Consider the following 14,924-nt stretch of genomic DNA (forward strand, 5'->3'; position numbering starts at 1 on the left):
TGCAGTTCTAGAAATTTGTTTTATGTGTGAGTTAAAGGACATGTCCTGGTCAAAAATAACTCCAAGGTTTTTTACAGTAGTGCTGGAGGCCAGGGCTATGCCATCTAGAGTAGCTATAATTTTAGAAAAGTTATTTCTGAGATTTTTAGGCCCAAATATAATGACTTCTGTTTTCTCCGAGTTTAAAAGTAAAAAGTTACTGGTCATCCAAGCCTTTATGTCAGTTAGACAGGCTTGAAGTCTGGTTAACTGGTTTGTGTTAACAGGTTTAATAGATAGATATAACTGAGTGTCATCCGCATAGCAGTGGTAATTAATAGAGTGCTTCCTAATGATATATCCTAAAGGAAGCATGTACAGGGTGAACAGAATCGGTCCTAGCACAGAACCTTGTGGAACTCCATAACTAACTTTTGTTCGTGTGGAAGGTTCATCATGGACATGAACAAACTGGAATCTGTCCGATAAATAGGATTGGAACCACTTTAACGCTGTTCCTCTGATACCAATCACATGCTCCAGTCTCTGTAATAAGATGTTGTGGTCAATGGTGTCGAATGCTGCACTAAGGTCTAGGAGGACAAGTATCGAAACAAGTCCATTATCTGAGGCTAAGAGAAGATCGTTGGTAACTTTCAACAGTGCTGTTTCTGTACTATGATGTGCTCTAAATCCTGATTGAAAATCTTCAAATAGTTCATTCCTGTGTAAGTGGTCTGATAGCTGCTTAGCAACAGCTTTTTCTAGGATTTTAGAAATAAATGGCAGGTTGGATATTGGTCTATAATTAGCCAAGACTCCTGGATCAAGACTAGGCTTTTTGAGTAAAGGTTTGATTACTGCAGTCTTAAAGGCCTGTGGTACGTAGCCTGATACTAGAGATAAATTTACCAAGTCCAATAAAGATGAGTTCATTAATGGCAGGGTGCCTTTAAGCAGTCTAGTCGGGATGGGGTCCAAGAGACACGTTGATGATTTCGATGAAACAACTACTGATGTAAATTCAGAGAGATCTATAGGAGAGAAGCAGTCTAAACATAACTGAGGTCCTACAGATGATTCAAGAGCTACTGTAGTAGAAGATTCATTTGTTGCAGGTATAGGAAGCACCTGCTGAATTTTATCTCTAATAGTTGTGATTTTATTTGTAAAGAAACTCATAAATTCATCACTGCTGAGAGCTAAGGGAACACTGGGCTCAACGGAGCTGTGACTTTTTGTCAGCCTGGCTACAGTGCTGAAAAGAAACCTGGGATTGTTCTTATTTTCCTCTATTAGTGATGAATAGTATGCAGTTCTGGCTTTACGGAGAGCTTTTTTATATGTTAGTAGACTGTTTTTCCAGGCTAGAAAAATTTCCTCTAAGTTTGTGGAACGCCACTTCCTTTCCAGCCTTCGTGATGCCTGCTTTAAGGTACGAACATGTAAATTATACCATGGGGCTAGTCTTCTCTGAATCACTAACTTCTTTTTCAGAGGGGCTACAGAATCAAGCGTTTCACGCAGTGAGGTTACAGCGCTGTCAACAACATGATCAATTTGGTAGGGAGTAGGATTAAGGCAGCTGCCCTCCACTATGTTTATACTTGGCATGGATGCAAATAAAGATGGAATCATTTTCTTAAATTTATTAACAGCGTTGTCGGATAAACATCTGCTGTAGTGGAATTTTCTTCCAGACGCTGCATGATCCATCATTTTAAATTCGAAAGTTATTAAAGAATGATCTGACAAAACAGGATTTGGGGGAAAAATTATTAGATGTTCAATTTCGATGCCATAGGTCAGAACAAGATCAAGGGTGTGATCCATTCGACCTAATGCAAGCTCATATTGTTACTGTTATTTGTGTCTATAACCAATATCAGTTTGATTTAAAATAATATCTGATGCTTATGTTGTGAAGTAATGTAGAAATGTTTAGATTATGGTGCTTATGCCATGTGTGTTGTGAAACATTTTTATCATAAATTTAAATTTGAGCCATGGTGGAAAACAATAGTTATTCATTGATATGAACCATTTTAACGAAAAAGAAGGAATTTATTATTCCCTCTAAAATCCAAAACTAAAGCATCAACCTTCTTCCCAGTGCATGAATTTGGAATCCAGTCAGAGTATAGGGGGTGGACAGGGCGCTGGCTATTCACTCTGCCCACCGACAATTCCTGCCGGACCTGAGACTCGAACCCGTGACTTTCCGGTTACAAGTCCGACAATATTTGGACAATTGATGAACCTGGTCTCTATGTGCACACTTGTCTCCACCAGCAATGAGACCAACCACTGTAGAGTGTCTGTAGCTTTGATGGCTGACTTGGAGGACTGGGTGGTCATTGTGAGTCATGCCATGTCTGTACAGTGTAGAGAAGGAGGCTCAGCACATTTTGACAGTTTGTGGGTGGTCTGTAACGACGGTGCAGATAGATCAGGGGACGTCCAGGTTATACAGCTTATCCACTAGTATACCCACAACACTGGGTTGTGCTGAGTGAAACCCATTCTTACATCAGTCTCTGGGTTCTCCAGGGGGCTCAGATTTTTCTTGCCAAAGCGGTATTTCATTGTAAAGTGCCAAGTGGAAAAGCAATTTTCTTGGTTAACATAGAACATGACATTTCTTCATGTTCATTTATCTTGATGTAGACTGCCGATCTGTCCAGTGTCAGCTAAGTGGAATAGAGAATGGATGGATGCTTGTTATTGTTATCGACGTAGTGGGTGGTTGTTCGGCTCTGTCAGGGGGTACTAAGAGGACAAGGGGGTAAGTATAGCTATAGTTTTGTATTTGTGATAATGATGAGGGCTTGGCATGGGAGCACCAGGAACCAATTCACCCTGCTGGCTTCCCTTACTGGTTTTCTGTGTTTCGATGGACAACAAAATAAACATGGCACATTTTTGTAGCATCAAACCTTCACACATATACCTTTATCTCATACTCTCTTACTGTATGTTTCTATTACAATAAGAAAATACTCATCTCCTTTCTTCTTTTTCTTGTTGCTCTGCTGCACCAGATCCCCACACAGGATGAGGACCATGACTGACAGCCAGATGAGGAGCTGAGGAGAACAATCAGATGTGTCAGAGGGCTATCTCCTTCTCGTCTCCTTCACTCTATGTTCCCAAAGGCTCCAGAAACCTGAAAAAATACATAAACAGTAAAACATGTCCTAAATAACCCTTGTTTCCACCTGAAGGGAGTTTGGTATGCCTCTTCCCTCCAGTTGAGTGAGTTGGAGTAAGTGGGAGGAGAAGAGGGATTGATTATTTGCAGACCTTGAGAAGGACCTGAGAAACGACTAGTCATGCATTTTCATTTGGCATTGACGGTGCAGGTACTGTGGACCAGTGTTTGCCAGACATCTATGCAGCATTACCCAACAGCCTGGGGCCACTATGATGTGTGTAAGTCCCAAGTTTACTCAGATGATGGCCTAAGCTGGGACTACATGGCCTGCCAGCCCGAGGCGGCGGACATGACCCAGTATCTGAAGGTTACTTTGGATCCCACCAACATCACTTGTGGAGATCCACCAGAAACATACTGCACCCTGGTGAGTCCATCCAATTTAGTAAAACCTCTTAACCCTTTAAAATCTTAAATAACTGTAGACTTAATTTGAAATACGTTGAGGCATGTGTCTTATCTGTGTTTGGTGTATTTAATTGGCTTTGGTGTGACCCCAGATGTGTGAAACCTCCAGAGCGTACGTGCTTTGCTGAAGTATTAGAGGCTAGGGCCCATTGATGTCATGTTTGGCTCTTCAGAGAGCTGCTTTGTCTCCTGTGCTACTGATGCTGCTTACCCACAAAAACAAACTGTGTAATGTGGTTTAACCAATCAAAACACTCATCATCATCATCACAAATATCAGAATCACATAAAAGTACAGTCAGAGTAAAAATAAATAGAAGCGCACCTCTTCTATTGCATATTGCACATCTTTCAGCACTTAATGAACACTATTTGTGGGTGAGCAGTGTATGCACTGGTATAGGACAAACAGTTCTTTGAAAAACAAGTTCTTTGAAAAACATATCTACCATCTTTGTAACATATCTATGTTCGTTATGCTGTATGTTTAGGGTAGTTTCACTAATAATAAACATACATTTGCATAAAGCATCCATGTTTGTCCATGCCCATGTCGATTAGAATATTAAAAACGTGAAAAGTATTAATTTAAGGTTGATGGTTTATGTTCTATGGGACTTTTCACCAGACACCAGATTCCTCCCTCTCCTCCAACAATACTTTTGCATGCTTTGCACTGCAATTGCTATAGTCTAATATATATTCTTATTTAATATAACTATTTGGTAGCCTGTTTATTCAGTCACTCAATGGGACACTCGCCTGCAGACCTTTTAAAGAAGTCTTCTGTATAGCCTAATTTTACCAACCCTTCCCATAAACACACACACACATACACACCTACTGGCTGTAAAAATGTTCAGCTTATCAAAAGTAAATGACCAATATAGTTTTGGATATTCTGTTTACCTTGGATGTTGCTTTTTCTTTTTACCTGATATGTGTCAGCCTCCTCTGTAACAAAGAGGATACCTTGGAAAAACCACTGTGTAAACCTAGATAATGTGATTATGTAGATATTTAATAATAAAAATGATTAATGAATTCATCCCATTAAATGTGAAATATGGATAATGCCATGTGTCCATCTACACAATTTCTGTTCTATTGGCTATAAAAATAACGAAGTTAAGAGAGAATAAAACATTAAAATTGACCAGTACGTTATTGCCAGAGCAAAACTCAGGTTGGAATCAAACTTCAGCTATTGGTGTGACAGCCGTACATTCAGCAGTACAGTCAGTCAGCCGTACATTCAGAAAATGGTGTAGAAGAATAAGATCAGAGTGAAGATAACAATAGTGTAAAAGCTGCTGAATCAGGATTCACACTATAAAATAAATATTGCTGCACTTCCCAGTAACATGGCCTAAGGAAGCATGTTTATGGTGACAATACTTGATGCTGTTGACTTGAGGTGGCAAGGACTGTATATTTAATACAAAAGACAGGGGAGATATTTTTATGTAAGCCATTTTCACAGATATTTTTCTTTCCTGTGTCATTTTGTGAGATTTTCCTTTCTGGAGCATTTCTCATAAAACTCTTGGACCATCTAAAAAAATGAGGTTGTACAGTGCTGTGAAAAAGTATTTGCCCTTTTTTTTTTTTTTTTTTTTTTTTTGTGTGGGCGCTTTGAGTACACTTGTGTGTAGAAAAGCACTATGCAAGTATAAGACCATTTACCATTCATGTCTGGCCTGTATTAACATCAGGGAAACTGGATAACATCAGGAATCAATAGCAGTGCTATCAGTGAATGATGAATCTGAATTTAGAATGAACTACACGAAAGTATTTTTTCACTGCTCGCCCTCTGGTTCAGTGTTAATTTCGTAGACGAAATATTTTTGTTATAATTTTCGTCAAAGACAAGTTTTCGCTGACGAAAACCAGACGATACCTAAGTAATAATTAATTGATGATGATGAAAACTATAATTAAAATATATTGACATTTTCGTTAACTAATAGAAATGATACGAAAATGTGAGTGAGGGACGATTTTGGAAAAGATCCAATCAGAATTAATCTTTGAATTAATCCACATTTGAAAAGTAACTGATCCACCTGGCGACACAGGTGCACGACATCATCTTGCATAGCCTACATTGGGTTTCTGTCTGAATTAAATTGATGAAATATCAACATCTGGGAGAAAACAAAGAGAAGATATATGGGTCAATTTCACGTTTGCAATGGCATTTCTGCCAAATACAGTTTTTCTTTGAAAGAGTCGCACTTTTGCTTTAAAGAATAAAGAATGTCATATGCAAGTTATAAACAATGCATATCTAGTTTTTGGTCTTTTATGGAAAGGCTATATTCAATATATTTAATGAACATTGTTTTTATTTAATTTTAATTTAGAATATTTTGTATATTACAATAGTTTAACTAAATTACACTTAATATTTTAGTCGACTAAATCAAAATCTTATGCTATTTAGTCGACTAAAACTAAAACAAAGCAGATGACTAAAATATGACTAAAACTAAAATTGCATTCTAGTCAAAAGACTATGACTAAAAATAAATTAAAATCTGCTGTCAAAATTAACACTGCTCTAGTTCCACTGGTGGCCCTCAAAGAGCATTGTAATTTTCTTGTGTGCACAGCTTGATTAATTAATTGATCGATTGACAACTGATTGATTGGACACTTGCTGTCATTAGGCATTATGCAACAAAGCTGTTTGCTCCAAAAAGACCGAAAACAAAGCTAAAATGAAGTGACATTGCTACCGGAAATGCTGTCAGACTCAAACAGTGATATACAAGATCTGTTGCTGAGGTTTTTACTTCTGGGAGGCTTCTGAAATGCCTACCAGCTGAGTTGCTTTGTAATTGCTTTGGATCTAGAAAGATGTAGAGTGGTCAGTGCACAAGACAAAAGCTTGGAAAATGTGATGCTTAATTAAAGAAGGACAATAACCAGCACTGCTACTTCCACCTAATTCTGACATAAATCTGCAGTTTTTCTACTGGGGAGGCTGTCTTCTGTCCAATTTAGGAAGTACCCTAGAGCTTTTCCTTAATAAGCAGTCCTCCTTATTAAGCAGGAGTTACAATTCTGTGAGAGAGAAAAGCTGAATTCATCTAGAGGGGAGGTCGTTAGCAAAGTGCCATCATGGATATTGAGATGGTTAGTGTTTCATTAAGCATAAGTCAGGACAGAGAGAGGAATTGGGTGTAGACTTGCAGCGCCTGCTGGACTTTGACCTAAGTGTTCCAGGATACAGACATTTGGCATTTCAATCTCTCCATCTCCCAGGCAATGCTGCCTGCCTCAGTCTATTGCACCCCTAATTATAAGGTTGTTTTATTTCCTGTGGCTTCTAAACTCGAAACAGACGGTTTATTCCAGGCCTTACCTTCTTACCGTCTGAGGCACTGAAAACATGTCCCGCAAGATGCTAGGCAGGATGCAGAGGTAATTTGTTCATTATGTTTGTAATGACACTGAGTTACTAAGGGGCTTGGGGTGGAAATGATTTTTAAATCCCCTGAGGCCATAAATGAAATAATTTAGTAAGAGATAGGTGTTCGTTGCTACTTTATTGTCAAATTGAAATCTCTTTTACAATGACTCAGACTACTACCACCACTGTAAATATGACGTGGGTGCATGAAAGGGTTGCTATTTGATATCAGTGTCGTATCCCTGCCTCATCTGAGCTCCAATATACAGCTCCAGGACCAGGGAAACCTGCAGAAAGGTACAAAGGCAGAAAGAGCAGGGACCACAGGATAAAGAAGGTCTTGTATGGGTGGCAGAAAAATATAGAGTGAAGTGAAGACAGGAGAGGAGAAGAGAGAGGAGCTGGTCAGAGCATTAGAGGACTTCTTTTACATGTCAGTTAAAGGAAATACTGCTTAAAAATACCTTAACCATTTTTCACAGTAGTACTGGAATTATAACAGGTTGGGTGAACTGCTTTGAGTCATCTGATTTCATAGCTGTAGCTCTATAATTGGGTGTCATCTGCATGCCAATGGAAAGTTATGTTTCCTAATAATACTGTCCACAACATGTTTAAAAAAGTAAGTAGAAAAAGTATCAGTCTGCAGAATCCTGTGGGACTCCATGACTAACTTTTGGCCTTTAAACAGAAATTTTCAACAGGTTGGGCGAATAAGGCCAGGTAAATTGTTCCATACCAAACCAGAACCAGAACCAGAACCATCCCTAACCCTGGCACAGAGGGAACTGTCATGTTGAAACACTGATGGATAAAAAGTATATTTTCATTTGATTCACCTTGCAGGCAATACAAATGAAGAACGGAGAGTGGTTGAAAGCATTTATTTATTATATTTAGTATTTATGGAGCTGATTACATAATGAAAGCTCAGTTTAAATTAAGGCACCATCACATTTTTTAAGAATCACAAGCTAGACATGTTCTTAATTTTTAACAGAGAATATGCAGCTAGACAGGTGTTTTTGTGTAATAGGTGAATGCTGATTTTTTTTTTTTTCTACTGGTAAGTGTGGATGTTGTGCTCTAACAAGCAGAGATAGCAGAGTCCAACAGGGCAACAGAGGAACATAGGGAATAACTGAATCACAGGCTGGAGTACAAGAACCAGGTGATCTAGAGGAATTTCAGGAATGAATGCAAGAGATTTTTAGGCAAACCAAAGTGAAAAATTTGCCATCTACTCAGTCAGTGGTTACTGTACATGCCGTCACGCTGCAGTCCTGGTGAAGAACCTGGTGTCCAGCGAGCCCCAGCCAACTGCTTAGGGGGCAGAGAACATTTAAGAGCTCTGGGTGTGTATTAAAAACAAGGAATACATAAATGATAGCAAACATTGAGGTCATGCAGAAGTCTACTGCCATCTTCACAGTTCTGAGTGTTTTTCAGTTCCAGGTTCTTGCAGCTGCACCATAGGACTTATGACTGTTGTGCCATCTCTGCAGATTTCAGGAGTTTAACAGAGGGGTTCTTTCAGACATACTCATTGGTGTATCCACTGTAAGCGGGTGGAGTTTGGACTTAAGAATTTCTGGGATGATAGTGTTGAATCCTGAGCTGAAGTCCACAAACACAACTCGTGCATACGTTCCCAAGGAGTCAAAGTGTTTCAGGATGTAAGTTCCATGTTAACTCCATCCTTCGCTGACTTGTTTGCCCAGTAGACAAACTGTAGGGGGTCCAGCATTGTACCTGTGATGTCCTTCTAGCAGTCAACACCAGTTTGACAAAGGACTTTATGACCACAGATGTCAGGGCGACAGGTCTGTAGTCATTCAGTCTGGTGGTGGAAGGCTTCCTGGGGACTGTGATGATGGTGGAGCATTTGAAGCAGAATGGGACTGCATACAGTTCCAGTGATCTGTTTGTCTGTCAGCTTGTCAGCACAGACTTTCGGGCAGGAGGGGAAAACATCATCTGGACCTGGTGCTTTCCTGATCTTCTGCCTCTTCACAGATCTTCTGGGGTGGGGGGGGGGGGGGGGGTGGAGAGCACTTGCTAGTGTGTCTGAAGTGGACTGGGTGAGCGGTGTGAAATGTTGCTTCTCATATCTACAGTAAAATACATTAAGGTCAGGTAGTCACTGGTTCTCTGCAGCATGGGAGGATGGTTTCCTATAGTCAGTGATGTTTTACTAAACAAGTTAGTCATAGATACCAAACATTTAAATTAAATCTGTTGATCTAAAGTTAACGATCTTTGGTAAATAGCATGGTCCAAACTCTAAATGAAATTACTACACACTTTGGATACCCTTTTACTTTAACTGAAATTAATATTAACAAACAAATCCACATACCAAGGGTGTCTCTATGGTCATCTAAACATTGATGCCGTTTAGTCAAGAGTTCGGTCTAGTTCCTTGTCATAGAAGCACACACACTGAAAAAAGTTTATACACACCCGTTTCTGTTTGTCACTACCTCTCTACTTTGCTCATTAAGGGTTGACATTTTTACCCAGTGCTGCCACCTAATTTTACGGAGTCGAACGAAGCTCACATTAACATCATATACTGAACAAATAAAGTTAAGAAATGAGCAAAATCACAGATTAAGAAAATTGACTTAACACCTCCCACTTGAGCTCCAGGTTCTAAACCAAAGGAGGTCACAGCAACCTCCCAATCTTACTCAATAGTTTCAGTCCCTTCTTTTTTATCATCTTCTTCTTGCTCTTCTATGGGAATTAAAATCACCAGACATTTGACATCCCTAGTTAAAGTTGTAGCAGGGATTCTTGTCAGGAGTTTCTTCTTACAATTATCTGATGCTTTGTCGAAGATCGAGTTTTTAGTTGAGACATGAAGCTAGGGAAGGTTCTCACAGTTACGTGCCTAATGGTTCCGCTCTCATCATGACCCGGTCACATTTAGTGGTGCAATGAGTTATATACTATACCAGAGGTGGGCACTGAGGGCCACAGCCCTGCTTGTTTTCCAACTATCCCTGCCTTACCAATACTGCTTACCTGGGTCAGGTGTGTTCTGGCAATCAGAAGCTGGAAAACAAGCAGGGCAGTGGCCCTTGAGGAACATGGATTGCCCACCCCTGTACTATATATATACTATTGCGCTTTACAGCACAATGAACATATTTACACACACACCCCAACTCTCAAATGACCTCTAACACACACACACAACTTCAAGGCTACCAATTTGCTGATTTGCTCACAACTTCTGATCTGCCTTCATGGAGCTACATGCACACATACACAGATTTTCTGTTGATTGTATTCTAAAGATGTTAAAAACAGTTTTGAAATAAATGTTGTGCTTTGCAAATCATATGTTCGTTCTCTATTTATGAATCCAATTTACATCAGTCAATTTTGACCTGGCTGACCTGGCTAATATTTAAGATATACCAGTCAGTGGTTATCCAAACTAAATAATAATTTCTGCTTAATTTATTAAAAAATATGGTACAATTGTAATAGAGGTTTATTGTTCATAAATTGAGCATAATAAAAAGAATAAGAGATGTAAAAGAAGTATGCAGTGTGTATACCTATATTTGTCCTTATTTCACTCTTTGGTGTGAATTGTCTTTAAGATGAATTTGTGTCTGAACACACCACTTTAGTTGTCATTGCCTTTGAATGATATTGTGAGCTTCCAGACAGGGAGAGCCCCAGTACTTTTTTCCCAGGAGTTGTCTGCCAATCATTTCTCAGATTCAGTGGCCAGGACATAAATGAAGGGAAGGGAAAAGAGAACGAATAATAAAAAGAAAATAAAAAAAGAAAGTCCCCTCACAGAATGACTAAACAGACTTTCTGAGATATGACAAAGATGCCTCGTGCTGAATCCCAACTACATTCTGCACAGTTACACATCTACAAAGGGAATGCCAAGCTTTACCACACTATTGATATTGTTTGACCGAGTCATGCAACGGCATTGTAAGAAATTGTGGCTGAAGCGACCTTTGTATGGGTGCTTTTTTTCTCAGAAAAACTGATTTCTATAGAGTACTCAAAACCTGAATCAGGAACCCTGTGGCCTGGGCTTGTTTTGTGTGCCCAAATCTGTCTGGACTCCCCTGGCCTCAGAGAAGCTATGATGTCAAGTGGCTCATGAGCTAACGGAGGACCGGGCTGAGGCTGAGGAGAGTTGGCTATGTCACAACAGTTGTCAGCATGACTGGCAGGCTCCAGGCTAGGAGTAACCCGGAGAGCTTGTAGGCATACAGCAATGAAATTGTGTCCTTGAGCAAGACACTCAACCCCAAGGTGTATGATTGTGTGAGCAATTGTGTGTGCAGATGAGTGAATGGGCAAATGTCGGGTATAAGATCACTTACTGTTACTAAATGGTGAGCCAACTATAGGTGTGCCCTCCTATTGTGGGCCACTCCTCCCAATTATTTTCTCCTGTATTTTCGTCTTATTCTGGCAGCCTTTTATTATCTCCAAAACCCATGGGCCTCTGGTTGGGGCCGCAAATTGGCATATCTGCAAGTGTCTAATGCTGACTCAGTTGGCTGTTTTCAATTGGCTTGACCTAGTATCCTCTCCCTTACTTTCTAAAGTGGTGCATAGTAGACAGTCTGTTCTCTGGATATCACACCAACTATTGTTCAAAGGAGTTTTTAATTCAACATGTGTGTTTTTAAATATTTATCAGTGGTATAGTTTAGGGTGTTCCTGTTGCCCTCAAAAGATGCAATGATTTTCCCACTTTTTGAGTATTTCTTATTTCTTGAAATAATGTATAGCTAAATAGATAGATGATAAACTGTATTAATCCCTAAAGTGAAATGTAAGGTGTTTAAGTGTTAAAGTAGTTTCAGTCTAAGTTTTTCAAGAACAGTAGGCTGCCAATCCTCTTCTAAGACCTCTCTCACTCATGACATTCCACAGGGCTTGATCTCTGGTACAATACTATTCTTACTGTACCTGCTTTACCTTAGGTAAATTATAGAAAAATGCAATATATTCTCTTATTTTTTTTTACAATATTCACATTTGTATGCCCCTAAGCCTGACAAAGGGGTTGTCATTGCAGGGTTTTGCTCATTGCCCAAAAGCTTCTTCTCGCAAAAAATAAAAAAACCTAGCTTGCTGAATGTTGAGTTTGTATCCTGGCAACAGTCTCATGATGACTTCACATGAAACATTAGCTCTTGGTTGAATGTAAACAAGTATGGCGATGATATGACTGAACTCCCTGGGAACATAATAAGGTCTGAGACCAACTGCCAAAAGATCAATGTCCTGACAACATGTACTTTCCTTGACAGTAATATGACCAGGGTTACACCATCTCTTGTTCACAAATACAGCCAGTCCTCCACCTTTTGTCTTGCCATTTGCCTCAGCCTTTCCTCATCTGGACTGCAAGATGCGCACTGTGCTGTGATGTGACTAATGTAGCGAATTTAAATATATACATGTATTGAACATGGGGGTTCTTATGTCTAGTTTATAAATTATGAATATCATAAACCATCTTCATAATTTATGGGCACCAGATCCTTTGATGGTGGATCAACCAGTCAATTAATGAGTAATAGAGGATATCAGTCTACAAGTGAGGGAGAGTTCTCTGATTCAGTGATGTATTTACTGTGTGAAATAACATTAATGATGCCAGTCACAGTTGTCTTTTTAAGATTTATTCAGCTATTTACAATATTTACACAGGAGGAAATGGAGGTAGAACTGATCAGAGAAATTAGCTGAATTAACGAATAAAACATTAGAACAGTCTAACAGTAGGTTGTTTGCAGTGGTGGAAAAGAAATCTTGAAATTAGTTTATGTTCTGTGTCCGAGTCTGAGGTCTAAACACGGTTTAGGAGGAAGCTCTAGTAACTATGGAGACCAACTTAGATTAGTGTGAGACAACCAGTACAGCCACAGGTTACTTGCTTGGCTTGGTCCGTTCATCTGTGAGCTGGTCCCACTGCAGTCTGCCAGTGGGAGCAAGAGAGAGTAGATGTTGCCTGGAGTCTTGGGCTTCGGGCCTGAGTCCGTTCGTCGCCTTTTCCCGCTCTCCTTCTGGCCGATGCAGGGTCGTCTCATGGAGTTTGTTGATGTGAGATGGACAGCTGTAGGACAGCCACACGCAGGGAGAATGTTTCTCCTCTGCTGGGCAGTAAAACAATCTCTACCTAATCTTCTCCTCAGGAAGAGAGAGGGTCTCGATGAGTCTGGAAATCTCTTAACTTTATATGAATCTGTCTGGAACTTTGTCCATTTCTGTTCTCTTTGGGGCCCCATCCACCCAGCAAAGTTTAATCATATGACAAACTTAATAACTATTCAGAGTCAGTCAGAATAGTTCAGCACAACATAAATGAAAATCAATAAAACTTCATAGTTATATAGAGATTAACTACAAGCGGGAATAACATAAACAATAACACAGATTCTATATCACACCGCAATCTGACAGCGATGCTCTGTAGGTCTGGTCACACATGTTACATGTGTACTAAACCACAAATATAACAAGAACAGAATATAAAGACCATTTCATAAGTCATTGTATAGGTTTAAGGTCTTGCCAGAAAAGGGAATACTCTTAAGGTATTTATGGCAGGAGGTGAGCAGGAGGAGTCTGTTCGTTAAGAGGGGTTCTCTTTGTGAGGGCCATTGGCCTGCTCTTTGACAAAAGGGGAGTTTTGACATTGCAGTACTTGTACCATCCCTGGTTGTTTATCTTAGTGGGTTAAAGAGTTTCATAGTCACTCCTGCCTCAATCAGGAATGTGACCATATTCTGCTGCTTTAGGTTCACTAAACAAAACAAAGGACAGGAGACAGTGTTTGGTCCACTTCCCCTTTTCTGGCAATTGGTTGGGATATACACAGTGCATAGTGGTATCAGACTTAACCCCCTCCTTTATAATCAGGTAAAGTTTGTTTTTCTTTTTGACTCTTAGGATAACCTAGAGTAAATAACTCAAAGTTAATGTTACAACAAGTTGAGAGTTGTGTATATATAAACAAAACTAAGAAGAAAAATTACAAATAATTACTTAATTTTAATAATGTTAGGGTAATTCTTTTAACAAATAGACTCAGAGGACGAACTTCGGTAAGATTATATAGAAGTTTTACTTGCAAGGAGTAACAGTCACACAGCACCTTGGTACAGCATGAGGATCCCTGGCTGCTTGCAGCCTAACACATCAGTTTTCATGGAAATACAAAAGGGAGGGGATTTCTCACAGAAAGACATCAGGGCCCTTATCAAATAGTCAAGGTTGGAGCAAACTGTGCTCACTGAGAGCAACAATTATATTTCCACAATACACAATAGGCCCCATTCAGAAGTGTTTCAGTTATACTAAAGTAAGGTGAATCAGGTCACAGGAGGGTAAACTGGTGGAAGGGGCTGGCTTGCTACGCTATACATAAAATACATCACAGGACACCATGTCTCTCTCCAGACAACGACCGGGGACCCAGAGCTGCTTCGCGCGCTCTGCTCCTCTTTTATTAGGTTTTAACACGGAACACGTGACAACAACAAACAAGTGATGTGACTAGATAACACCATTAACTAATCTCTCTCCCAACTCTCTGCTCTCAAAAAAGAACAAAGCTGCCCGTTTCAACTTTGCCAGAGAGCATTTGGACAAACCAGAGGCCTTTTGGAAGTCCATTCCTTGGACAGATGAGTCCAAAATAGATTTATTTGGTCATAATCAAAGCCGCCATGTTTGGAGAAAAGTCAACACTGAATTCCAGGAAAAGAACCTCCTCCCAACTGTCAGGTTTACGCTACACTGACATGGTTCTTTTCCCTTAAGGCAATGAAACACATGACAACTTTGTACCGAGTATATGCCTGCAAGTGAAAAAGGCCTCAGTTGCAGACGGAGAGAAGA

General features: G+C 39.7%; 1 protein-coding gene across 1 annotated transcript in view; it reads left to right on the plus strand.

Annotated features, from left to right (window-relative positions):
- Positions 1-3,032: 3,032 nt before the first annotated feature.
- ntng1a (netrin g1a) overlaps positions 3,033-14,924 on the plus strand; it is a 76,152-nt gene continuing 64,260 nt past the window's right edge. Inside the window, exon 1 of the mRNA XM_026305675.1 lies at positions 3,033-3,560. Coding sequence (XP_026161460.1) covers positions 3,312-3,560 — 249 coding nt within the window. The 5' untranslated portion in view covers positions 3,033-3,311. The remainder of the gene's footprint in view (positions 3,561-14,924) is intronic.

Source organism: Mastacembelus armatus, unplaced genomic scaffold (assembly GCF_900324485.2).
Source record: "Mastacembelus armatus unplaced genomic scaffold, fMasArm1.2, whole genome shotgun sequence".
In the NCBI taxonomy this organism is placed as follows: domain Eukaryota; kingdom Metazoa; phylum Chordata; class Actinopteri; order Synbranchiformes; family Mastacembelidae; genus Mastacembelus; species Mastacembelus armatus.